General features: G+C 41.9%; 2 protein-coding genes across 3 annotated transcripts; one reads left to right on the forward strand and one right to left on the reverse strand.

The window, feature by feature from the left end:
- The first annotated feature begins 86 nt into the window (after positions 1-86).
- PKN3 (protein kinase N3) lies at positions 87-20,998 on the forward strand. The gene is made up of 22 exons (XM_049832531.1): positions 87-160; positions 3,569-3,851; positions 4,391-4,539; positions 6,057-6,186; positions 6,300-6,451; positions 6,833-7,028; positions 7,339-7,530; positions 7,781-7,890; positions 8,401-8,544; positions 9,510-9,585; positions 10,549-10,735; positions 11,814-11,925; positions 13,019-13,095; positions 14,597-14,663; positions 15,267-15,358; positions 15,721-15,897; positions 15,986-16,048; positions 16,601-16,677; positions 17,254-17,396; positions 17,641-17,748; positions 18,307-18,387; positions 19,243-20,998. Exons 1-22 carry the CDS (start codon positions 140-142, stop codon positions 19,453-19,455), a joined length of 2,850 nt encoding a protein of 949 aa, XP_049688488.1. The 5' UTR covers positions 87-139; the 3' UTR covers positions 19,456-20,998.
- ZDHHC12 (zinc finger DHHC-type palmitoyltransferase 12) lies at positions 18,243-26,887 on the reverse strand. 2 transcript variants are annotated; one of them, XR_007509974.1, is made up of 6 exons: positions 26,783-26,887; positions 26,205-26,341; positions 25,167-25,253; positions 23,698-23,864; positions 21,978-23,087; positions 18,243-18,340 (listed from the first exon to the last, which is right to left on the reverse strand). XR_007509974.1 is itself a non-coding variant. In XM_049832532.1 (5 exons), the coding sequence occupies exons 1-5, from the start codon at positions 26,865-26,867 to the stop codon at positions 22,778-22,780; spliced, it is 786 nt and encodes a 261-aa protein (XP_049688489.1). In that variant the 5' UTR covers positions 26,868-26,887; the 3' UTR covers positions 21,084-22,777. The 2 variants fall into 2 exon arrangements, 1 of the variants encoding a protein (XP_049688489.1); XM_049832532.1 differs by lacking the exon at positions 18,243-18,340 and having other exon boundaries at positions 21,084-23,087.

Here is a 26,887-nt window from a genome sequence, read left to right on the forward strand (position 1 = left end):
CTCCCCGCTCCCTCAGGGCCGCCCGCCGGCAGCTCTCCCGGGCCCGCACCCCGCGAGAGGGCGCTGGCGGCGGCACGTCGCTTCCCGGGAAGGCTGAAGTTTGAAAAAGTGCCGGTTGCTGGCGGTGCAGCGCGGAGCAATGGCGGCGGGGACCCCGCAGGTGAGCGCCGCGCTGAGGGCTCGGAGGGGCACCAGCATGGCGGGCGGGGCGGGGCGGGGCGGGGCGCGCCTCACCTCGCCTCAGGCGAGCGGGCTCCCCGCTCCTGGGCGGCCCCCTCCGCTCTTTGGGGGTTCCCTCTGTCTTCCCTCCGGGAAACCGCAGCTCCCTGCTCCGCCGGAAGACCCCGTCCCGGCGAGGGGGGCGGCAGTGAGGGGAGCGGGGCTTCCCGCTGTGTCCTCCGCCTCTCGCGGTGGACGCGCCCCGGAGAGGTGGGAGAGGCTGTGCGAAGCGGGTGGGAGCCCCTAAAAACGTCTTTCTTCGCCTCACGGCAATGGGCTTCGGGCCAAGTTGTTGCCCACGGGGGAAATCCCCTCTCGGCATCGAGGGGGTGTGGGAGGCGAGGCGGCAGCTGGGGCTGGCACACGGGAGCCGGGGGAGGGCAGCCAGCCTCCGTGCTGGGAAAAACATTCGTTTCTGGAATAAGCTCCCCGGGGTGGGAGAGGTGCCCTGCCCTCTTTCCTTGAGGCGTTTCAAGCCCAATCTGGGAAAGAAGGGATGGAGAGACCGGCGCAGAGTGCTTGCTGCTGCCCGACCGGGCTCTCCCTGTCTCGGTGCCTGCTGGGCTCGCTGCTTTCCACCCTTGCCAGCCCTTGTGTAACTCGGAGTTAGAAAGGCGACTGGCTCCAGACAGGGTTGCAATTGCCTTTTTCCAAACCTTGCAGTGGCTTTTTCTCATAAAGGGTGAATGGGGTTAGCGTGAGTCTGTCTGACGCAGGCCTCATCCCTATGGCATGAAGTTGCCGTGAAAGATGTGATTTAAAATGTCCTGGTGAATGCGTGTGGTCTGTAGGGGGGATCGCTAGCTCATTAAATTGAATTGTAACTCAATTTCTGTGTCAGTGGTGAAACTGTAAGGGCCAGGTCTGCTCTGGGCTTTGTTCAGGTGAAGCTCATTGCCAGGCTGGGCGTAACAACTGAGGGGATGGGATCTTCCTGGGCTGCAATCCAAAGGACTAAGTGCAGCTTTGATACTGCTGAAATTTTTGCTAGTTAGGAAGAAGTCTAGACGCTTTGGTATAACATGAGTCTAGCGGAAGCCCTGGGTGAGTTCTGGCAGCCCTGCTACAAGTACCAAAAGCAAGCTAATTTAAGCTAGCTTGGGCATTTCTCTGCAAGCCGTAAACGTGTTTCAGGATTGCATTGGAGACATACCCTGAAGGACTGACCTTCCCTGGGAACCCAAGAACAGCTGTAGCATGGGCTGTGGCATTATCTTGACACCCCACCAAAATTCCTGAGTGAGAATGCAAAACAGATCAACCCAAATGCAAATTCAGCTTTCCCATCCTCCTCAATAATAGAATATTCTGTCTTCCTGGTGCAAACAATGTTAATGTTATGGCACTCTGATCCATAGAGGGGAAGAAGGATCTGGTAAAACATACCATGCTCACATTCTAAATACACTTAGAAAATGAGCATGGTGCTTTAACTGGTATTCAGACTAGCTTTTGGCAGAGAGTGATGTGGAGGAAAATTGACCTGAGAGCTGCCAAGGCTGTACCTGTTCTCTGAATCAATAGCCAGGTATCTGTATTTAGTACCCATTGTCGGCATTACTCTTGCACCACTACTCATTCCATTGCTGTGAGCAGATCCAGGGGGTGGATTGCTTATGCCCATTTGCATAGTTTGGATAGAAGATAAATCTGTATGCTTCTTCTAATTATTTGAACGAAAATTGCAACCAGTGACCTCCTTTTAGTCATTTGCTACAGACTGGATAAAGAGCTTTCTGATTTTCCAACTTACAGCTGGTAAAGGTTGCCTGTGACTCAGGAACTCCATGATTCAAGTTCTTCCTCACAAAACTTTGGACATTTTCCAAAGCTCTGGCTTAGTTCCTGGCTTTACTAATTGGGCGAGAACTTCCTGGAATCAGGATGTTAATCTGAACCTTTTTGTTTTGTTACCAATCTGAACAACTCCTATTTTGGCTATTGCATATCTGTTGCAGACCCAACTTGGTTTTAGGCCAACTTTAAAATAGATTTTTTTTTCCTTCTTCTTTAATGATTTTGCTATTAGACTGAAATGGTAGCAAAAACTGATCAAGGATGTTTGGTTGGGTCTTTGAAGTGCATAACAAAATATACTAATATGATTAAATAATTGTTTCTGTGTGAGCGGCATAGACTTTGGATGCAGAGCACACTCTTAAAGTGCAGTAATGTACACAAGTAACACAAAACCAGTGTGGTTTATTGTTGGAAATGTGGTCAACTGATTAAAGAGTGTGAAAGCAAGTTGGGATTCCTGAGTTCTGTCTTTAGTCACTGACATGCTGTGTGACATTAAATCGGTTAGTGTAGTGGAGCTTGACTGTGCAACCGTTTCTTTTGCATTTAAGCAGGGAGTATGATGAGTCATTAACGTTAGGTTATTAATACATTAATTGCTCTGAATGCCTTAAAGGTACTCTTCCTGTTGAAGAGAAAAGCATAACCCCTTGCTTGAATCTGTTTGCTACGGTGTTAGGTAGCATCCTCATGGATAAAGCTTTCACAGCTCCTGTCTGAGTTCAGTCCTTACTTGGTCAGTGAGATACCTGTGCTGCTGCCGCCTATACTGTGTATGTCCAGAGTCTGTAAAGAGAGCATCTCTGTCCAGAGCTGTTAATGAGGCATATATCACTAGAACAAGTAGTATTGAAAATTATGTAAAACAAAGCCCAGAACAAGCTCAAATGCTACTAATGCAACTCAAAAGAATCAATGTTTTAAAGTGGCCTTACTGCCTCTAAATCATAAACAGAATAGAGACTGAGACAACAGTCTGGTTCCCTTTTCAGATACGGCAGAAATTTGAGCTTACTCTTTTGCCTCCTCATTTGTAGAAATAGCTGTAGGTTTTACATTTTTCTTCTTCAGGGGTAACAGCTGAGAGTTAATGCATGCTTGTGACATTCCTAAAAAGCACTAACAGGTTAGTTGGGATGTGTCTTTGAACAGTCGGCATCAAGACATATTCAGATAAAAATCCGTATCTACTACATCATACTAGTAAAAGTTAATGTTGATCAGAACAAGGGCAAATATTGGCTGGGCTTGGTTAACAAAGATGTGTGTAGACATTAATAACAAGGAGACAAGTAAGATGAAGGTTTTTCTCCATTATGGTTTAAAACCAAATTAAGGCATGTTAAGATCAAAGTTGTGTTCTGTCCTCTGCAATTTAAATGTAAGTCTGGTCTTGAAAATTTGGTGAAAAGGTTGGCTTCAGAATTTGCGTGAACCAGTTTCTAAATGAAATGAAGGAGTGAAATCTTATGAGGGTATTGCTATATCATAAAAATGGTTGAACTGTGTTATATCTGAAATTCTCTTGCCCAATGCTGCTTGATTGCAGGGCAGCTGTCTCTTGCAGCTGGGCAATGGTGTGAACTTAATGGATCCAAGCTTCCAGCAAAAACTGGAGTGTGAGAAGGAACTACTTCGCCGTGCTATACAGAAAGAACTGAAGATTAAAGAGGGAGCAGAAAACCTGCGCAAAGCAACGACAGACAGAAAGAATCTTGTTCATATAGAGCATGTGCTGAAATCTTCCAACCGAAAACTGGAGCAACTGCATTGGGAACTTCAGGAGCTTAATGCAAGGATTGTAATAACAGACAAAGAGAAGAGTAAGATAGGTAGGTCTTGGGTCATGATTGGCAGGAAAATTCTGTTATAGTGCTTCAATATTTATATATATTGAATTGATATATTTTTCTGTTGAGGGCTCACAAGTAGTGGGAGTTTCTTCTGTTGGTATTTAGCTGATTAAATGATCTGTGCAGTAAAAAGCTGAGAATGGGGCAATAAAGGTGAACGGAGACGATATGAGAGATCAATGTAAGGAGAAGACCAGCTGAGAGTGCTGAGCATGGGCAATATTCAGGAGTAGGCTGTAGGTGGAATTGAGATTTCAATAGAGTTTCTGGGCAGTTGAACATCCAAACAACTTACAGGATGAATCAGTATAAAATTGGATAATTGATAAACTAAGAAATATTTACAGATATGAGCTTGAGTTTCATTTGAAATAGTGTTTTGCAGTCCATTTTGTAGACAAGACCTTTTTGTACCTTATTTTATAGCCTGACCTTCTTTTATAGAGTCACCCATCTATAACCCAGTGAAATGACACGAGAAAAGATGACTAATAGTATTGATTATATTGTTTGTGCAGATGGATCTGTATCTCCAGATCTTTGTCTCTGGGAAAGAAACCCGGACCCCATGACAAGAAAGGTTGAAGCTCTGAAAAAGCAGTTGCATGTTGAAATGAAAGTGAAACAAGGAGCTGAGAACATGATCCAAATGTATTCAACATCCAAGGTAAGCGGGAATAAGCAACCATTTGGGAACATGGATTTCCAGATCAAAATTTTTATTTAAAGTCCATACACAAGAACTCTCTCTGATAATTAGTGTGTAAAAGAAATTGATTTGCGAAGCTTGCTTGACTGAATCCTAGTTCTGCATTTTGGTTCTCAGCATAGTGACAGAATGTCAACCAAAGCACAGGACAACCAATACTGCGATTGAGCATTAGACTTACTGCAACATGTTACAGATTTCAAGAATTTAGCAGGAATCAAAAAGGAACTGGATGGCGCATGTTTCATTTGCCAAGAACTTAATCCAATCTGTAATTACTGGATGTTAGGAAAATGCTTTTCTGAAAGTATAGTTTATTCCACTATGACCTGTGATGTGGTTGTCTGTGCCTTTTCTGAAGCATCTGGTGGTGATCACTGTGAGAGGGGAGTTATTAGACCAGACAGACAGGCATAGTCTGGCAATTTTGATCCTTTTGGCAGTTCTTAAATAGCAGGTGCTGATTGTACTTCTGGTCTTGAACATTGCTTAGTAGTATTAATGATAGAGATGGGAATCATGTTGTTTTAACTTAGCCGTGTAAATCCTTCTGTAGTCTCAATGGAAAGTGCTAGGTACCTAGAGAGTAGCTTGTGTTATCGTTTTCGAACAGATGATTGGCCCTTTGCAAAGACCTACCTCCCCCTACCAGCTACAGACTCTACATTACTTTTTTGGTCTAGATGCTTAACTTAGCTGGCTGAATGCCAACATAGAGGTGTTAATGCATCTAACCTCAATGCTCATAGTGACTCTAGATTAGAGGCAGATTTGAGCCAGAGAGAAGTATCTCACAGGAAGTGTCATGGTAGAAGTGCTATCTCCAGAAAAACTGTTCCAAGCCTGGGAAGGTAGTAACGGTGGTATAAGAGGTACTTTCAGTTACTGACTTGAGGAAAGAATATTAAAAAAGCATTGGTATTGTACACTGTGTTGGTGTGATGTTTTGATATCATTAGGTTGTTTAGGATAGAGCACAGCACGTGGTATCTCTTTATGTGAGAAAAATTTTCAGAGGTTTACTGGTTTCATATTCATCCTACTTTTTGAGTTTGGCATAATTGTATTTAAAAGTCAAGGGATAATTAAAAAAAAAAAATCCAAGCTTATTATGAAGTTTAATTCAGTAAGAGCAGCAGCGTAGAGGGTTGTGATATTTTCAATTTTGCAAAACCTCTGCTTGCAAAACTCTGTAAGCACGGTTAACCAGTGAACCACAAGTCTCAGTGACTGCAACGCTTGGTATTAACTGGACATGTCCTTGACCTGTCCTTTCCCTCTGCAAATGGAGATAGTGATCTCGAAGTCCTTCATCCTCAGCAGTGTCTCCTTTACATAACTGCTTATGTATGCCATTTCAGAATCATTTATGACCCACCTTGCAGGTACCACCTCATCCTCATATGTGAACACATCATCATAATCCATTTTTAATGAGCATGGTTCTCTCTCTGCGTATGCTTTCTTTTTGGCAGGAGCGGAAGCTGCTGGCTACAGCTCAGCAGATGCTTCAGGACAGCAAGACAAAGATTGAAATAATCCGCATGCACATTGTGAAAGTATCTCAGTCAGCAGGAGGGATGGAAGATACAGTGGATCCAGCAGGTAAGGTGTTTTAAGTAACTGATACAACCCAGAATAGATGCAGCCAAAGCCCCAAGATCCACAATACTCAGTCAATTTTCATCCTCACCATATTTTATCTCCCAAATGGCCAGTGAGAATGGGGACCACCATCAGTGCTTTGGAACTGCGTATTGAGGAGCTGAGACATCACCTGCGCATTGAAGCTGCTGTAGCTGAGGGGGCAAAAAATGTGCTGAAGATCCTAGGAGGAAGTCGGGTACAAGATCGCAAGTTTTTGGCTGAGGTAGGCACTTGTTCAGGCCTTCTTGAGAGAGTGGTTTCATGCCTCAACATTAGTGATTTCGCATGGATGAGTAGAGTTAACCAAGAGTTATTAATTTGGGAAGTTCCTGTCTCTCTGTGAGGACAGCCTGATTGGGATCACTTTCCCTTCTAGGGATAACATTCCTTGCTTTGGTGAGATTTCTAAGGAACATTGGGAGTGACACTGATGGGGTGGTCAGGATCTATGGGAAAATAATTCATCTTGTTCTTTTATTAGTAAGATGTTACCTGGTCTTTTTTTGAAGCTTGCTCTAGTAGTTCACAAAGGATTAATACTACCTGGACTGAGGCTGTACATTGAAAATTTCTGCCTGCTTTCTGTTCTACTTCATATTGCTAGGCTCAGGGTCGTTTGCAAGAGTCCTCTCAGAAGATTGACCTGCTGCGCTTGTCCTTGGAACGTCAGCTTAGTGAGCTTTCTCCTGATCACCCGAAAAGAGCACTCATCAAGCAGGAACTCGTAAATACTTCCTCCCTGGGAGCTCAGCATGGCAGCATCCAACCCACTTCAGTTATCAAACCTACAGCCCTTACAGGTACATAAATCCTGCATGGCATGTTGTTGTGAGGAGGACGGAGGGAAAAATGAGTTGCATTTCTTCTCCTTGTTGTAATGCCTATTGTTATATGGACATTTGATTTTCTAGAAACTGGACTTATGTCTTTGTAGGCCAGCCAGAGCTTTCTGATCATATGGATTTGCAGTCTATTAACCTGGGGTAGATTTGAGCTATTAACCCAGAAATCATGAACCTGAGAAATTCTTGGACTCCTGTAAGGACAGGCTGACTGGAATCACTTTACCTTTTACATAATAATATTCTTTACTCTCCTAAAATTCCTCAGGAACATTGGAAGTGAGACTGATGGGGTGTCAGGATCTATTGGAAAATGTTCCAGGACGTTCCCGAATGACAAGTTCTTCTCCTATCTGTGGCAGCCCAAGTGATTTGAGGTCCCTTTCCCGAACACGAGTTGGCCTCGGTATTCATGGCCGTAGTGTTGCAGGGAAGTACCTGCGGAATGAAGAGCCATGTAGTGAGTATGGGGTTCCCTGTTGAATTGTGAGTGGCGTATGGGAGCCTGGGAGCTTTTCATCACAGTACTAGGTTAGCCTGGTATGAGTGTAATTATAAGAAACCTGGTTTCTGCAAAACTAAGATGAATTGCATTATACCTGGTCTTCCTAGTACTCTCCTGGAAATTACATTTGATTGGGATATTCACCTTCAGCGTGAGAGATTTACTTTGGTAAAAGATTATAATCCATGTTTTCTTCATTGTCCAGATGAGGTCCTTGCTGTGCTCAAAGTGGACAATAAAGTTGTTGGCCAAACAAACTGGGGACCAGTTAATAACCAGGCATGGGACCAGAGCTTTGTCATTGAGCTGGACCGGGTAAGTCTGCCACAGATTGCCTGCGTTGTATTTGTTTTTCCATTTCACCTTACCTGATTTGCTTGTTTAGCTGCCATTCCACTTCATTCAACTGTGTATTGCTGCTGTCCCCATGTCCTTTTATGTGCCAGTTATCTTAGCCTTCCCCTGAAGGCAGTGCATCTCTGGTAGAGATTCAGCCTGAACAGCATCTGTTGTCCTTCTCTCCTTATCCGAGCAGTTTTATTTCATCTTACCAGCAAAGTGGCTCTCGCAGGGATTTCTGAAATGGGGAGCCAAGACAGCCATTTCCAAGAGGGTGTCTAGCTAAGAAGATCTGAAAACATCAGAGAAAGCATAGAACAGAAGGATTAAAGAAGTTTCTTATGCATACTGTTCAGTTTACTGATTTTTTTTTACAACAGTGTGTGTGTGCCATTTCCAGAGCATGGGGCAGTATGTAACTTTTCTGCTTTTTTTTTTTTTTTTTTTTTTTTTTTAAATTCCCCCACCACTCACCCATCCCACCAGTCTCGTGAGCTAGAAATTGCAATTTATTGGAGAGACTGGAGAGAACTATGTGCAGTGAAGTTTTTACGCTTGGATGATTTCCTTGATAATGAACGTCATGGGATGTGCCTCTCACTCGAACCCCAAGGAATGCTTTTTGCAGAGGTATAAATGTACGCTTTGTTTCTTTTTCAGAGAACTCTGTGTATTTAGGGTGCCTGCCCTGAAAGCAGTTGTTCAACCCAGGATACAAGGAATGGAAGGAGCAATAGTCTAGAAGGGTAGAATGACACCTGAAATCCTTTTGCAACAGTATCACATATAAGAATAAGGAACAACATGATATAATAGATGTACGCATGCCATAGCCTGGAGTGACTCTTCAGCTGCTCCACTGTAATTATATGTGTGTGTGCTGTGAAATCCGTTCGTTTTTGCTTTCATTATGAGTCATCAGTGACACTTTAATTAAACATATGGCTTAATGGTCAAAATTGAATCACAGAGACTGTAGAATCAGAGATCCAAATTCCCTCTGGGTATGCTTATTTTATCATCTTTCTGAGGCTAATAATAGTTTGAAGTACCATCAGTGAAGAGATCATCCAGATAATCCCTTAAAAGCCGTAGTACTTTCTCCTTTGTGTTGTGATGAAAGTTCCTATGGTTATCTTTCCAAAAGTAGGATGTTGACCTCGCATACCAAAATTTGTCTCCTCTCCCTGCCTTCTTGGTTTTTTGTGGTTTTGTTTTGTGGGGGTTGTTTTTGGGTTTTTTTGGTTTTACTTCTGTGCCACAAACCTTTTTTACCCTACAAATGGCTGTGTTCTTTAAGCATGGCTTTACAAATTAGATTAATTTTGTTTGGGATATGAATTGGTCTTAATTCTGCATTAAATGCTACCTGCATTTCAGGTAGCAGAAAATTTCAACATCTAAAACCACAGTTGAAATAACAGATATTTAGAGGGTGAAGCTAGAGTAACTCAGTCTGGAGTCTATGGGAGTGACTCCCACCTTACCAAATAGATACGAATGGAGAATTTGATGAGAGAGCAGGAATCCATGAAAGTTCCGTGTTCACAGTGTAAATGAAGAATCCTGACAAATCCCCTTTGCTTCTCTGACAGGTGATGTTCTGTAATCCTGTTATTGAGAGAAAGCCAAAACTGCAGCGACAGAAACGCATTTTCCCCAAACAGAAAGGTAAGCTGCTAAAGAACTTACTATCTAGGGTATGTAGGTGAGGGCAGGAGTTTGCACAAGCAGGCTGGTGTGCACTCCTATCCCATTAAATTTGTGAGACGTTAAAATGCTTGGTAATTACTGTGTGTAAATAGGTGGGCTGTATTAGAATGTGAAAATTTGTTCAGTCACAAAAAGTGCAGGCTGCCTAGCTGCAGCATGGTGTGTAATGTGATATTGTTGCAGTGTTTCTATTCACAATTAACATCGTTAGGAAGATATAATTACTAGTTACTTAACAGACTTCTTAGCAAGATTCAGGACTCAAGCTGTACTAATTTAACTAGCAATGCTCTTACTGATGAACAGATATTGGAAGGTTTTCTGGAAAACTCTGAGTTGTAGAAGACTATAGCATGAACAGGCTACTGATTGTCAAGTCTTTAGAGCTGGCATCTCAGATTAATAGTTGAGGGACTGGAATAACTTGCATACTTTCTTTTTTGTCTGCAAATTCTTTCTTGTGAACTGAATAAGGTAAGACTTTACATACTGAGAACTCCTGGCAGTGGGGATAAATGAGATTTTATATTTACGTTCTTCAGGAAGTAGTAAAAATAATGAAAACATCCCAAATGTTTTACTCTTTTTAAGACATTTTCATAAACTTTCTGTTAACAGGCTGCATGATTAAAAGGCAGTATTGAAATAGAAGAAAACCTGACTTAAAAACAATTTTTAACGTTTTATGCAACTTCTACCTGATATTATATTACATGGAGCTGAACTTAGGTGAAATAGTGGATCTGTTTCATCGTCGTCACTATTAAACTTTCTTACCTGAAAAAAAGCCCATTCTTCCTAGGGTGGGCTATCTTTCTGAGTAACCCACTGGTGTTTGGGTGAAAATGTTAATTTAACAGTACATGACATTGTAATTTGTGCATTGTAATCTCACTGGTGTTTTGACTCTAACTCCTCCAGGGAAGGAGTTTCTCCGAGCTCCTCAAATGAACATAAATGTTGCTGCTTGGGGTCGCCTGATGATGAGTTTCCTTCCTCCATGTAGTTCCATGAGCACTCTGAGTCCCCCACTTCATGATCCCATTCACACAGACTTCTCTCCGGTTTCCCCGCAAAGTCATGTTGATTCAGTGTCCAAATTGAGTAGGTAAGTCAAGTTCTGAGTGTTGCTGGATGACATTCTGGAATGGGTGTAGGATAGGTCTTAAAATTCTGTTGCACCTTACTAGGGTGGAGGAAGATACTGTAAAAATATATCTGTGGAACTTAATTGAGGATTTTAAGAAAAGCCAGTGCTGCCTGAAACAATGTGGTTTTAGTGGGGTGTTCAATACGCTGTGGCTAGCTCTGATTTATTGTTAGCAGTTGGACTGATTTCCAGAATTGCTGTCCTAACAAGCAGTATGTTCCAGAGCCAGGGAAACTTCAGCAGCTTTTTTCTCCTCTGCAGTAAGATCTGTGGGCATAAAAGTGGTGATAAGTAAGCACTGTGATACAAAGAGAAAAAAAAAACCCAAAGCAGATTGTCAAAAGTTATTTTATATACACAGAAAGATGTACTGTTTCTGCGCTGTGAAGGAAAGAAAATTCTACTCATTAAATGTCTTCACCGGTATAGTAACTGAACTCTATGCAAGGTCACAATGTAATTGTTGTGGTAAAAATGCACTCTTCTCTCATGAAGTTACATGTACCCCAACCACTAGCATAATGCAGCACTCAGAAGGTACATAGCTCAGCTTTTAAATATGCTATAGAAGATAATTCCACACACCCCCCGCCCCCCCCAAATTTTTAAACATTGTTGGAATTAATTTTTAGGGAATTAGTCATTCTCTAAGAGACTATTCTGACTGATTCACAAGACCTGGAACAGAAAAAAAAAATCAAGTCAATTAGTGTGTTGCTATTAAAATCAAGAATTCCTTGAAATTCTTGATCATAGTGACTTATTTCTACACACCTATGTTTCATTAATTTTATAACATCAGAGAGTTAGTGTTGAAACGTGAGTCTAACCATCACCAACTTAATAGCTTATTTTCTTTTCATTCATTTAGGAGGGCATATGTCTTGTTGATACTTCACAGACTTGTGGTGTGAATCAGGGAGTCCTGTTGTCCAGTGTATTGGACTGAACTAACATAGCAAAGGTGATATAAAGGTGTCTATGTACAATGTTCTGCCCTAAGGCAATGTCCTTCAATTTTGTCTTACAAATACAGTGACTTTCCTGCTGCTAAGCTTACATTTGCTGATGAAGCACCACCCAAGCCTCCACGCCTTTTTCTGATGGCCAGCTCCAAAGAATCAACACCATCACTTGCAGATTCTCCGGTAATCATCTGGGCTAATAGGGAGGCTTTTCTTTGTTGGTTGGTATTCTTTCAAGGCCCGGTTCTTCTTATTTGTTTATTACTGGAGAAATAACTATACTTTAGGTAGGCACCTCCTCATTAGCTGGCCGATCTCCAGGGATTCAGAATCCAGTGAGCTATTTTGGCATGGAGTCTTCACGGAAGTGTTGCACTGCTTTTTTATTTCTCCCCTCCACCCCCCCTCCTTTTTTGCTTCCCTCCACCCCCCCTCCTTTTTTCCTTCCCTCCACCCCCCCTCCTTTTTTTCTTCTCTCCCCCCCCCTTCCCCCCCTTCCTTCTCCCCCCCTTCCCTCTCCCCCCTTCCCCCCCTTCCCTCTCCCCCCTTCCCCCCCTTCCCTCTCCCCCCTTCCCCCCCTTCCCTCTCCCCCCTTCCCCCCCTTCCTTCTCCCCCCTTCCCCCTTTTTTTCTTTCCTCCTCCCCCCCCCCTTTTTTTTTTTTTCTAAATTATAAGTTGCTTCTGTTAGAGAAGCCAAATGGGAGGTAGGTCAGCATTTAGAGTTCAGGGCAAGAGTACAGAACAGATGGCTGCACAGAGAAAGCAGGGAAGGAGTTTCAGTAGGCTTTTAGCACGAGATGAAGTTCTTTGTCATTAAAGAAACTGGGCAAAACCAAGAAGACCTCTACTTTTCTCACAGAAAGGAGCAGGAAAATTGTTTTGAGTAGTATAATGGTTAATAACCTGTGTTATACTACATCTTACCCTTTCTCATTTGGCTTTAGTGACAGAGAAAACTGCATTCTTTGCATATTGTGACACAAGATGCCTTTTTTTCTAGAAAGGAAATGTTTTATCCTAGACTTTAAAAAAGTGTTTATTTTAAAGGGTTTGACTCTCTAAAAAAAAAAATACTGTACATGGGAATAGTTTTTTGTGTGACCATAGACAATCTGTTTTCATGCTGCTTTCCTCCAAGCAGAGGCAATGACCAACTGCAAAAACTAGTCTGTGGTTATGCTGGATCATGACAGAAGAGAAAATTTGAATGTGGGTGTTCAGGTCTGACTTGGTGATTCCAGAGGATGACACACTGTAATTTTCTTTCTGTTCCTAGTGTCTGAAGAGGCTGCATGTTGAGGAGAAGTCTTGCAGCTCTGCTGTAACAGAATTTCCAGTCCCAGCATCTCCAAGGTAACGATGGACAGCATGGGCTGTCTTGGGTCACAGATTAAAGAGGCACTGGGCTGAAATTTTTGACCATGCAGTCTAAAATTCTGCTCAAAATATGTTTTGGTTTCTCAGCAGCAGACTCTTAGTGCTGAGTGTAGACAATACCATGAAAAGTCTGCTCTGAACTTTGCTTGTCCGAATGTCTGCTGCGCCTTATCTGCTTGCTAACACCAATACTTAGTCTGTTGATAGACAGTACACTACAGTGTAATAGATGACTTTAATAGAGGGTAAAGTCACTTAACTGTCTTCAGGTGCTTCCTTGTGTTTGAAGTTTTATGGTGTAGCATATTTAGACATGTCTGCATTCTAAGTAATACATTTCAGAAACACTCTTGGCATCCCTCACACTCTTCTGTTTCTATTGATATGCAAGATACACTGTCTTTCATTACATAGGGTGGCATAAAACAGTAAGTTGTTTATAGTCTATGGCAGTTATATATACACACAATTTGTATGTAACAAGGATACACAGCAGTAAATATACAAGAAACAGGAAAAGTAAAAAAAATTTACCATTGTTGAACAAATACTGACCGAAAAAATCACAAATAGCAAAATCTAAGCTGATCTTGCGGTTCAGATCATAGAATTATTTACATAATTTCATCATGACTTTCAAGGGGTCTCATCTTCAAATCCATGTAGTCAGGCACCTGCCTGCCTTCTCTCCAAGAAGGCTGAGGAGGGAGTTAAGTCCTTCATCGGTAGGTACTTAGCCCTTCTTTTCACTTAGTGGAGGAATATGGAGTATCTGCTGCCTTTTAAAGATTATCCTGGACTAAAGCATTTAGGATGTGGGTTGTTGTTTTTTTGTTTTGTTTTGTTTTGTTTTTAAATTCATTCCAAGCAATTCTGCAGCCTGAGTTTCCTTGGTAACACCTTGTGGCTGACATAACATTCTATAGCATCTCTTTATTCAGCTACTTTTTTTCCAGCAACATCTTATGTCTGTTGTCTCCCTGCGTTTCACTTCCAATTCTTGTTTAAGAACTTCTCATTATGCCCTTGTTCTACTAGCACTTGATATACATGTTCATGTCTGATTAACACAATTGCTGTTGAGCCTGCTGAAAGGAATGTAGGCAAAATTGAATTTTACAACCCCAAGGATGGGGGTGGAGGGGAACTAATCCTATTATGGGAAGTAACAGAGAGAGCAAGCCTTGGAGAGTCATAATTGTTGCTCCTGTTGGCAGTACAGATGGAAGTCAGACTGCTGCCACTGGGAGCAGTTTCCTCACTGTATGGTTACCTACTCCTCTCTTCAGTGGCAGAACAGCAGCAGCAAGCCTAAATTTTCAGGATTTCAGTTTAGGCAAGGAGTGGTCGACACAGCTGTTTGCTTTCCCTTTTGCTATACAGAGCTTCTTCCCCTAACACAAATACACACTCCTTTGCTATCTGTTTATGCATCTTTTGGGTATTGTCTCAGCAATTCTTCTTTGTTTTTCTGCAGGAAAAGGACAGTTCAGCTTGAGGATTTTCACTGCATTGCTATGTTGGGACGTGGCCACTTTGGGAAGGTAGTATAGAAGTGTACACTTCGTGCAGGAAGGCAGTAGGACTGTGGTTGTGAAGATGGGCCTCTGCCTCAGAGTCTGAATAGAAACATTGCAGTGCAGAAGAGATTTGTTGCAATGGAGATATACAAAACAAACCTAGTCCAACCACACAAGCAGCTGATAACTGGGGTTAACAGTCAAAACTCCTTAAGATTTCTGGCTTCAAAAGCCTGGAGAAAACCATCCTGGGAGCGCTAAGTCATTTCATAAAGCACACCATTACCATTCCTTTCATTATCATGGTGATCACTAGTGGAATAGCTCCATTCCCAAAAACTGTGTGCATAGTTGCTTGCTATGAGAGCTCTGAGGTGCTTATAAAGCACTGGGCCAGCTGTGACACTACTGTTTGTGAAAAGAATGTAACTTACATTGATGTCCTTCTGGACTGCTGCAGCACAAGGAGCAGGAAAAAAGTACTCCATTTTTGGAGTTATTTTGAGCTTGGTTTTGAGAATGGACTGTTTGGAGTGGATGGAAATAGTTTGTGTCAATGAGAGTCAAAGTAATCCAATAAGGAAGTAACAGATTTGTTTGAAGTACAGCTTTTCTGTTGTCTTTCAGGTACTGCTGGCCCAATACAAGGCAACTGGGAAGCTGTATGCTATCAAAGCCTTGAAGAAAAAAGATATTATTAGGAGAGATGAAATTGATAGGTGAGTTTTGTTGATGGTACTGTTGCCAGAGGCTACATAAACACACCTGTAATCAAATGTTAGTAGGTATGATGTGTACTGGTCATGGTGCTGTTAAGGTTAAATGTGACCTTAAGGCTTGTGTAAGTAAATCAGGAATAAGGAAACTTATAACAGTGCTGCTTTCTAGCTTCTGGTGGAATAACACCTGAAGTACACTCTAAAACTCAAGGTTTGGAAGTATATAAGATAAATATTGTATTAGCCCTCACTTTCTATTTCTCTAACTTAGAATGAAGAAAATCTTCACATTTTGTCTTTCTCAAAACAGGCTTTTCTGCCAAGTTTTAACGTTGACATTTTCATTCTTTCAATCCTGGCAGCTTGAACTGTGAGAAGCGAATATTTGAAGTGGTCAATTCTTCTGATCATCCATTCCTTGTGAACATGTTTGCATGTTTCCAGACACCTCATCATGCTTGTTTTGTGATGGAATATACTCCGGGTGGTGATCTTATGATGCGCATACATGAAGATGTCTTTCCAGAGCATATGGCACAGTGAGTTAGAATTAGTCTAGTTTACAGGCACTATAAATTTTTAACTTGATTCTCATATATATTTCCTATAACTATTTCTCTTTTTTAGGTTTTATACAGCCTGTGTAGTCTTGGGGCTCCAGTTCTTGCATGAGAAGAAAATTGTTTATAGGTAATGCGGCAAAGAATCAAGTATAAGATGGTTCAGCAACTTAGAAGTTTAGTTTTCCTGTAGCTATATGTCTGGAGCTCGCTATCTTGCTGGTGTTTCTAATCTTTCTGTCTGTCTTTATTTTCCCCATCGCCTGCTGCTATCAGCATGTTCATCGTGCTTACAGTAAAGAAAGTCATCTAGAAGCTATTCATCTGACATGTTGCAGGTGATTAATCCTCTGTGACATGTCAATACGTTCTGGGGGGCACTTGTAAGTCACTGCTTTCTTTTTTACTGATAGTCAAGTAATTTGTTGTGGGATGCTCTTTTCCAGATGACTAAGCCGCACCCAACTCCAGGCTGCTTTGTTGAGCCTTTCATTAAGAGGAAAATATCAATAAATTAAGGGAAATCTTCCAAATAATACATTATTTAAACTAAGTGTAGACTACTCAATTTAGATTTTATTCTCCTTGTTAATATCTAGCTTCTGCCTCTTGCAAAAAAAAGAGGTTGGATGGCAATCCTCAGACTTCATCCACCATTTTCTTTCCTCTCTTTTGCCTGCAGGGACCTGAAATTGGATAATCTCCTTTTAGATGCTGAAGGATTTGTGAAGATTGCAGATTTTGGATTGTGTAAAGAAGGTGAGTGACTTTGGTGAAGCTGAAATTGAATCATCAGAACCGGTTTAGGATCTGGGCTTTAGTAATGTGTTCACAAATACAGGTACTGAGGTGGTTGTGTGTAACTTGTATTCATCCCCATCTTAAAAATAAAACCCACCAAAACAAACAAAAAAACCCCTAACAAACCAAACAATATATAACAAAACAAACAAAAAACTTCATCTGTCTGGCCATGATGAACTTGGAAAGAGTACTTCAGAAAACTTACAAAGGACCTTGCAATATGCTTGCTTGTTCAAAGGAGCCAGAATATAGGATACTACAAAATGCGTACTTGAGTAAATGAGCCATGGAATCTGCAGAAGGTTTCCTTGGTTTTGCTGTTTATTTAAGCATTGTCTGTATATTTCTTATTTGGAGTTGTTAGGGAGTCTCAGGTTTCATACTTCCTTATTGGCATTTACAAGCACTGATGAGAACCAGTTAACAGCATTAGATTATCAAGTGATAAACCATGGCTTTCAGAAGGTGAGGCTGCATGTGATCCATTTAGTAATGTGTGCTGGATTTTACAAAAGTTTTCCTTTCCTACAGGAATAGGTTTTGGAGACCGCACAAACACCTTCTGTGGCACCCCTGAATTTCTGGCTCCAGAAGTCCTGACGGACATCTCATACACTCGAGCAGTAGACTGGTGGGGATTGGGTGTTCTCATTTATGAGATGCTTGTTGGTGAGGTAAGGCCACCTTTCTCTAAGAGGATCTTGTTTAGCAGTCTTGGGGCGAGTAGTACTTGACCACCTGAGATAAAATTTTGCTGAATGTAGCCAACTATTTATTAGTATTTAAATTACATTCTTCTCATTCATAGTAACTTGCCAAACACTAATTAATCCATACAACTCCCTGCTATTCTCATCCCTATTTACCAGTGAAGAATGGGTGCTCTATGGATTAAATAATAAAATGTCACAATTGCAGTCACCATTCCCTGGAGATGATGAGGAAGAAGTCTTTGACAGTATTGTCAATGATGAAGTCCGGTATCCAAGATTCCTTTCGTCTGAGGCACTTTCTATAATCCGTAAGGTAAAGGGTTTGATGGGTCTCTGGGAGCCTGAGGAATTTGCATTTACTGTGTAAGTGGATGCAGAGGGACTCTATTAGGACTGGATAGCATTTGCATGTGTAATCTGGAGCTGCCTACACAGACTAAGGAAACATTTAAAATTTACACATATTTTTCATTTTCTTCTCTTTACATAAATGCTATTCTTCTGTCTAAGGATGACTAAGCAGGCTTCTTGCTGTTGCTGCTAACTCTGAAATGAAGGAGTGTTGATTCAAGGGCTGGAGAGTCAGAGTCATTCAGTAGAGATGGCTTGATTCAGTTTTTGAATGTGACCCAGTAGTCACAGGTGCACACTTAAGATGGGATGCTTCATGCAGTTTATAGCAGGTATCTTATTGATGTTGGCAAGTTGTTTACAAGGAACTAGGTCTGAGCTGTCACTAGCAGATTATGGCCTTGCTGCAAAGTGAAAATGAGAAGATACTGAGCAGTCAGTCCATCTCCTCTCTTTTGGCTTTCTGTCTGGAACATTATTTCTGTCCATCCTTGTAATTTTTAACTGATATTTCCTGCAGCTTCTTCGGAAATGTCCAGAGCGTAGACTGGGAGCTGGGGAAAAAGATGCAGAAGAGATTAAAATCCAGGCCTTTTTTAAGGTAGGAACTCACTTTATCCTTCCCCCTCATCTCTTGTGTTTGAGCTGAGAGTGACTTGCTTTCTGTTGGTATTGAGGCATATTTTCGTTAGTTATCAGTGACATCTTAGTGGTAACTTCTGTTGCACCTCATTGCTCTATTCAGGAATATGTGTTTCAATTCATGTTTGAAATTACATCCCCCAAGTGTGTTTTGTAGCATCTGTAAGCTTCCAGAGCCAGTTTGTTATTTCTGATTGTGCTGCTTCTACATACAAATGTACCTACCTTTTGAGCCATCAACAAACACCCCTTTTTAAATCAAACTGCAGCAGTCACAGATGCTGTCTAGTGATGACAGTGATTGCCAGTCAGTCTATTTGGCACCTGTATTTGCGGGATATACATGAATCCTAAGAGAAACTGAGGTTAAAGACACATTTGCTTTGGGTCAAGGGTATACGTCTGTTCCAGGCAAAGGTGTTACCATTCCTCCTAGTCATTACCTATCTGCCGGAAGTTATTAGCCTTATAGCCCCCTGGCTGGCTTTGCACTGGAGCAAGAAAAGAACTTGGATGTCAGCAGAAATTGCTGGGAAGTCCACAGATATACCAGGTCACAGCTGCCCTTTAGTTTTGTCCTTCCTAAATATAGTTTGAGCTGTAACTGTTTCTTGGTGTTCTGAAGAACAGCCTTAGACTGTATGGAATCTCTGTACTACCTGGCCTGCACCAACTATGCTGTTTGGTTTGGGCCTTTTTTGAATAAGACTTGTGGCAAATGGTCTGGAAGGAAGGCTGCAATCCTCCCTCTTACCTTGATATTTCATAAATAATCTTAATGTCAATCTGGCCTGTTCACTATCTTCTTTTACAGGAAATTGATTGGGATGCCTTGTTTGCCAGGACTCTGAAGCCCCCTTTTGTACCCACTTTAAGAGATCCGACTGACACCAGCAACTTTGATGAAGAGTTTACATCACAAAAGCCAATCCTTACTCCTCCAGAGGAGGTTGCTCTCCTAACCCGTAAGGAGCAGACTGTCTTCAAGGACTTTGACTTTGTCTCCAGACACCTTTTAGATGTTTGATTCCTGTGCTATAAGAAACATGAACAGATTGTTACCACTTTGAGGGAGGGTAGAGAGGACTTGGCATGGACAATGGAAAAGTCAACAGAATTCACAGAACTGGTAGTGCCGATGACCCCAGGATGAGAGTGTTCTGCAAGCTGAGTTAACCTACTGTGGTTTTTTTCAGCCTTGTTTGTTGGAGGGATACTAGATGTCAATTATCTTTAAGGAGTAATTAACATTTGACTGGATGTATCTTCTGCTGCCATTGAATATAGATGGCAATTTGGAATTTAAGCTGGACTTAATGAAATCAAATCTCTGCAACCCAGGTTACTCTTTGCAAAAAACCTAAGTAGCACAGCTTTTTAAAGTTGCATAGTAGCACGGGGAATGGCCACTTCTCACCTATTTTCCAGAAAAGATATGCAGCGTTCCCTCTTTGTAATGATTTTATGCCCATTCCCACTCATAACCGTGTGTATGCCAGAGAAGGAATGGATTTTAACACAACCAAGACAAGGACGGTCGGGTTTGATAATGATCCAAGTGATCTATGTTAAGGAAAAGGAGTCTCTTTCTACTTCTTTGAGGATGCTAAATCCTAGCTATTATTTTTAATGATATAAAAAAGCCACAGCTTTGCATATGCGCTTTTTTTTTTTTTTTTAATAAAGATACCTTTCCTTATAATGAAATTTCTGCTTTTCATCTCCTTTGTGTTAGCTGAATGTTTCAGATCAGGGCTAACCATATTCTGCTCAACATGCAGGATTTAATTTTTCACTGTAAATGTCAATAGTAATATTTTCTTCCTTCCTTCCTTTTCACTCAAGTTGTCTATGTACATATTGCATGGTGTCATCAGCTGTCACGTACAACTGACTGCAGTCAAGTTGTTTCTCCACAGATTTTATCAATGTGTGTATCTTGTATCTTTTTGGGATAGCTAAATAATGACAGTATTAATATTGGAAAATCAATAAGTTAAAGGTGATTTCATTTGCCTGGTAACATATCTTGTAATTATACTTGATAAAATACGTTTTCTTCTCTTAAATTCATAGTGTTAGCTTGTTGGGCAAAAAAAGGAAGGATATCTAGAAATGAAGAATCACATTGACAACAAATAGGGATGCACAGCTATTACTCTTTCAGTTTGTCATCAACAGAGGTAGACAGAAGTTGAACTAACACAGCTCTGCTATATCTGGAGATAAGGTTTGGCTGCAGCTAGTGAGTCATTATTATTAAATCAAGGCTGGCCTAAGCGCTTCACAACTCAGAAAGGTAAGAGCTATGTTTGTGCAAGACAGAAATAATTCACACTGAACCTAAATTTCCTATTTTCAGAGCCAAGTATAACTGCTTCTGAAAATTCCCACATACAAATATCCTTTCAACCTCCTGCTCTGCCTTGCAGTGTAATGGTCTATTTAAAGCAGGATACACATTTTCCTCACTCTTGTTTGAATAGTTATGGTTGGCTTGCTGTTGGCCCCTACAGTGCATTTTGTGACTTTACAGAGGCCTTGACCTTAAGTAAGTAGCACAGTGGATTGCTAGCACAGGTGAAATGTAGAACTTGGGTTCAAAGAGAGAGGCATAAAGAACCAAAAAAGTCATACTTAATCTTTAAATTTATAGTTTATAGTAGAGTAAAAAAGACTGTAAATTACCATCCCAGTGCATTTTAAAAAGAATTACCAGAGCAAAACTATGTTTTGAGCTGTAGTACCTGCCGACAAATTTTTATTTGACTAATACCTGAAGAACCAGAAATTGTTATGTGGCAGATAAGCCATACTTTAGCGGGCACCACACTAACACAAACAAACTGCAGAATCCTTTCTGGATAGTATACCATTGTTATGAAAATAATTCTTAGTGTTCCAATATCCCTCTGATAAGAGTTTCTACCCTGAACAAACCAGACTGGACACAGATTACAAACTCTGGAGTTGGTCAAAAAAGGGATCCTTCTGCTGTTTTTAAGCTGCTTTTGGACTATCGTGCTGTATTAGTGGCTATACTGTCCTTTCCTGAGTGCTTGTCAACTTTAAACTCTGAGTGCATCTTACCAGCTTGCCAGATGTGCTCTTGAGCTGGTGTTATTTCCTGAGCCAAGGCAATTAAAGCACAAAATAATTTTAACTAAGGTTTTGTTGTAGTGCTGTGTTTTTGGGTTTTTTAAACAGAAAAGGGTGAAGACTAAAATTCACACCAGAGCCTTTTCTGTCTTTAAAGCTAAAATTGGTCACCCCAAACTTCCTTTTAGTTCCTCATGGAAACTTGAAGTATGACCTTTTATTACAATGGAAAACAAGTAGGCTTGCTGCTGTCCTAGAAAGCTGTCAGCATCCCCTCATCTCAATGAAACAAACAGAACCTAGAATCTTTCCTCTTGCATTGAAACTTCATATTATTTTATTCAAATTTTACTAGTATCTTGAGGTAGTAGTATTACCAGCGGTGTTACTTGAGCTAGGCAAGAAGTACCCACCCCACAAGCTACAGTATAGGCCTGAGCATGAAATTACCTGCAGAAATAATTCAGTAGGCAAGTTATTACTTTTCTGTCCAAAGAAGAGTGGATGGTGTTATTCTTTGCTGACTTGATTCAAAATAGTCTGTGAATTGTTAACAGCACCATCAACTTGAAGAAAAAACTGTGAGGAAGCTGGTCAGGGCATCACAAAGTACAGGCTAATTATAAGCTGAATTTGGTGCTTTACAGCCATTTCTCATGCACGTTATTAAGCCTCAAATCTTTGTGAAAAGCATTAAGTTGAGGCATGTGGTCAAAATGAAATTTGCTTTTGACTGTCCAAATATTTACTCAAATATTTCTATTACATGTCCAACACTGCTGACAAAAGGCACTGTGGTTCTCACAGTGAGAACTATGTTGAAGAAAGGCCACAGGAATTATATTGATTCTGGCTGGTATTGTCTCTAATAGCTGCTGCTCCCTTGCAGCAAAAGGAGAGGGGAAACTTTGGGAAAGAGAAGCGAACACGAATGCTCACACTACTTTTGCATCTCTTCTGGAGACATGTGGATGCAGTTAACAAAAGGAAGTAAATTTAGATACCTTTGCTCACTCCAGAAATCAGCTCTGCTGGCCTTCCCAGAACCAGTGTCTCCCCTTTTTAACAGTGTTATTTGTATACAAAAATAACCCTGACTATCCTTGAAATGTAATCTGCAGGATGAACAGGTTGCATAGTTCATGATGTACTAAAGTTCCGTGCAAGGGAACAGCAGCAATTGCATCAGCAAAGCTTTACCCAGCAACCTGCAGATGTGTTGGCACTCTACCAGGTAGGTACTACTGTGACTAGACAGGCTCATCGTTCCTGTGAAAGTAGATTTTCTCCCATGTAGTGAGGTGGCATGAACAGAAGAATTTCCAGAAATTGAGGACTACCCCTTGGTCAAAGGGATTCTCCAGCTCAGAGTGTCGCAGGTAGGAGATGCGATGATGTGACATGAATTCCCAGGTGGTGGTGTTGCATGAGATCAGATAGAGGTGTGACATAAGCAGCAGCAGGACAACAATGGTGAATATGACTATCAGGAGGAAGGACATGAGGAGGAATATGTTGTGCTGCAGCCAGTCCCAGGACTGTTCAAAGTAGAGGCCTGACCTTTCAATTCAAAGAGAAATAAATTCACAGTTAAAGATTCAGAACTAGTTACATAAGCCAAGCAAACTTGATGGCATATTTGACTCATAACTAGTGAGCTTCTGATAATCATGTACTACAGAATGTTAATATACTATAAACTCTTAAGAGACTGCACCAGTAGTGACTTAGATTCTCAGAAGTTTAAAAGATGCTGGTTCCCCTGACAGCTGAGAGACAATCCTCTTCAGTTAACTCCTCTCCTGAGCAGGTGTACAGGTGAAGCCCCACTGGAGTCTCCAGTACTTTGATTTGTAAACAAAGATCATATTACAGTAACTGAAGCACAATTAGTTAGCTTTTGTACTGTTGTTAATTCTGTTAATTTAAGCTTAAGACAAAGATGAACAATGAAACCCAAATCATCAGATTCTGCTCAACTGTTGAACAGCTAAGTTGTCCCTCAGCAGATTAGGGAACTCAGAAGAGCTGATCTCCAGCACACAAAAGAGGGTGAAGATACAATGCAAATCCAGTCACTGCTATGTTCTACGTAAACCCTTCACAGGGCTCTATGAGCACCAAAACTTTTAGCAGTCTCAGAGGTCAAAGTGCTGACTCCAGGTCTTACCAAGCAACGTGACCTCCCCACAGCAGAACTATAAGCTGCACACTCAAGTAGACTATGAAGAGGGGGTGATTATTCTCTCCTACACAGTTCTCAATCCAGGGACAGTGATGGTCATAACGCCGTACGCAGTGTTGGCACAGCTGGCAGTGCTTGGCTCGCATTGGTTGCTACAAAACAAAAACAAACAAACGCTGGTAACAGTCCACTGGTTCAACTCACTGTTTGGTAGAAGAGAACATCATGCAATATAGTCTTCCTCCACAGCAGTACTGTCCCAGAAGCACTCCATTTTGACATAACAGCACAGCATAAACATTGCTAAGACAACTAAAGGGGATCATGATTCCCCTGATACAGATATAAATGAGTGAGATTCAAATTAAATGAGTCTCCCGCACTACTTCTATCTATACATTTTCTTTATTATCTACCTATTTATAGGAAGTCCAGTGTGCAAAGGAGGGAGATAGACCCAATCAGTCTATTCAGGAAAGCATGAGCAGAGTATTGATGTGCAAAATTAGGACCACTGCTGTCAAATAAAGTGAGCAGGGATGGGATGTTTTCATGGGACTGCATAGAGGAGGAAAGTGTCTCTGCTTCTGTGTGAATACAAGACACTTGCACAGGAAAGCAGATCAAGTACCAGGACCAGAGAAGATGAAAGATCTGGCTCAGAAAAGTAGTGCCTCCTAGGATTTGTTCCCTGAAGCGTATATATGTTTTGCCAGCTTTTCCACTTGCAATAAGCTTACTTCTCCTGGTAGATATTCTTCAGGAATTTATGGAAGCTGAGATAATGCTTGATTTTACTAAACTGATAAGGATCACTCTGAAAACAGGCCTTTCTAGGCTTTAGGCAAACAGTTTTAAGAGCTAATTTAATTACTCTAATTTTTCCTTCATACTATCTTTTACAATTCAGGCTAATGTTTTGTTGTTTTTAGACCTCCAAAAAAGCTCACAGCTACCAGCAGTTCTTGCATGTTATGCTCAACTGCCTTTCTGACTCTCTATCAAGATATCTTGAAAATAACCTTTTTGACAATACTGTAAGGTCTGACTGACATGGCAGTAAGAATGTGGAGTACAATTTTCCCATGGCAAAAGAAGATCCTTGCTTCTGTGAGCCAGCAGGGACTTATTTCAGCCTTGGAAAACTAGCATACGTGACAATGTCCATCACTACTACCTCTTTAGCTACACAATTTGTTTGGATCGCTTTTCAATTCAGGACTGTACCAGAATTCAGTTTGCTAGTTGTATTTACTTTTTCTGAGTTTTTCAGCAGGAGAGTGACCCTTTGACAGAATTAATCAGCTCTGCCATGCCTCCAAACCACTGAGCAGTGAGCAGCAATGATAGAGCAGAAAAACACTGGCAACAGCAGCTGAACAAAGATGTTGCCAAAAAATGTAAGCTTGCAAATCACTCATCCCATTCTCTTCTAGCATGTTACGAATGCCTACCTTCACCATGCAATAACCACAACGCCGCATCTTAATATGAGTTGGAACTTGGGCTTTCACCATACTTTGTTCTTCACTCTTGCCTGCCTACAAAAAAAGAGAAAGGGAGTGACTAAGGAGGTTTTGTGTGCAGCTGTCTTGGCATGACTGGGCTGTCTGGATCCTTTTACTTAACAGTTACACAGTGCTGGTTATCTCTGTTATTAGGAAGGTTAAACAAAATAATGCCTTAACATTCCTACAGAAGCTGCAGACAGTTAAAGTACAGAGAGAGAGAACAGGCTACTGTAACCATCAAAACAACGTTTACACAGAGGCAGAAATAATTGTGGAAAAGATACCACAGCAATACCAACACTATGTTTTGGGACAAAAATAAACAAGGTTAGACTTTACTTCCAAAGACAATAATGATGTCTTTTCAGTAAAAGCAGTGCCACTTATTCATAACACAGCCAAGATTTACATTAATGATGGATGATTAAAATTGATAATGCTTTTGTTCTACACAAACAGTAAGGCAGTGAACCTGGAGTAGGCTGTCTCGCAGTTACTGATCTTTGCAATTCCATTTACTTCACTGTAACTTGTTTGTGTACATGTCCTCTGAGAGGGCAACAAATCTATAACAGTTCGATAAATAGAGCTGCAGAGAGCACTTTCTTCCATGCTTGCTGTTCAGATTGGGTTTTCTGCACTTGTACCACTTGGTGGTGGTTAGCATAAAATAGGTCATGTATACATTCCATAGGGTACTGCAGCCTCTGATGCAAGAGAGGACTTATGCTCAAATGGCACAGTGCACTTGCAACAGGAGTGTGGTGTAAAAGACATGCCTGAAGTCTGCGAACCCTATTGCTGTTACAGAATACGAATCGGGGACTGTCTGGCCTAATCTCCAATGGTCTGTGTATGTTTCCTTTATGCCAAGTGCAACAGAAACTTTCAGATTGTTCTTATCTAGCAGAGTGAGAAAAAGAAAGCAAGCCTATAGATTTTACAACCTCACCACTTTCTTCCATTCCTGAAGGGCTATACCTTTGCTTCCTCTTCAGCCTTAACAAAACCCGGATCCATGAGAGACACCTTAAAGTACAGCAGGACAGAGCACAAAACCAGTAAGACGAAGATCAGTGGCTGCAGCAGCTCCCCGCGCTCCTCTTGCTTTTGCAAATCTGAAAGGTACCCCCCAAAAAAGAGAGCAGTAGTTCCTTGTGAAGCGCTTAGGATTTTTCTCTCTGGCCTTGACAAAGGGGTCCCGCACCTACAGGGAGGGGGAAACGGGGAGAAATCGGGCGGCGAGAGGGCGTAGGGTGCGACGGGGACAACCTGGTAACGGAAGGGGCTCCCCAGCGCCCCACAACCCCCCTCTGACCTCAGGGGCCCCCGCAGGGCCCAGAACCCGAGCCAGGGCGGCGAACACCCCTCCTTTCCCCCGGGGCGCAGCGGGGCCGGCGCGGCCCTAGCCGCGGTCGTCGCCGCTTCTCCTCAGGGGCGGGCCCGGCCCTCGGCCGCCCCCTCCCCCGGGGCGGGCAGCACCCCCCCCCTCCCTCCTTCCCTCTCCCTCCCCCGCCGCGGCCGGGTGTGAGGCGAGGGGAGCGGCGGCTCCGCTTCACCTGTGCGGTGCAGGAAGAGCCCCAGCGCCAAGCCCCCGCTGAGGGCTGTGTGTGCCGTCCTCACCCACAGCCCGCCGGCACCCATGGCGCCCGCCGGCCCGGAAG

This window comes from Accipiter gentilis, chromosome 29, assembly GCF_929443795.1.
Source record: "Accipiter gentilis chromosome 29, bAccGen1.1, whole genome shotgun sequence".
NCBI classification, from domain to species: Eukaryota; Metazoa; Chordata; class Aves; order Accipitriformes; family Accipitridae; genus Astur; species Astur gentilis.

What these genes read in the sequence shown, in the direction of transcription:
- PKN3 (XM_049832531.1), top strand. Translation starts at nt 140, where the DNA reads ATGGCGGCGGGGACCCCGCAG. An exon ending in GCGGAATGAAGAGCCATGTA is followed by an intron (nt 7,531 to 7,780) that starts GTGAGTATGGGG and finishes TTCATTGTCCAG; the next exon opens with ATGAGGTCCTTGCTGTGCTC. An exon ending in TTGTCATTGAGCTGGACCGG is followed by an intron (nt 7,891 to 8,400) that starts GTAAGTCTGCCA and finishes CCATCCCACCAG; the next exon opens with TCTCGTGAGCTAGAAATTGC.
- ZDHHC12 (XM_049832532.1), bottom strand. Translation starts at nt 26,867, where the DNA reads ATGGGTGCCGGCGGGCTGTGGGTGAGGACGGCACACACAGCCCTCAGC. An exon ending in AGGCTGAAGAGGAAGCAAAG is followed by an intron (nt 25,254 to 26,204) that starts GTATAGCCCTTC and finishes CTTTTTTTGTAG; the next exon opens with GCAGGCAAGAGTGAAGAACA. An exon ending in GTGGTTATTGCATGGTGAAG is followed by an intron (nt 23,865 to 25,166) that starts GTAGGCATTCGT and finishes TTTGTTTTGTAG; the next exon opens with CAACCAATGCGAGCCAAGCA.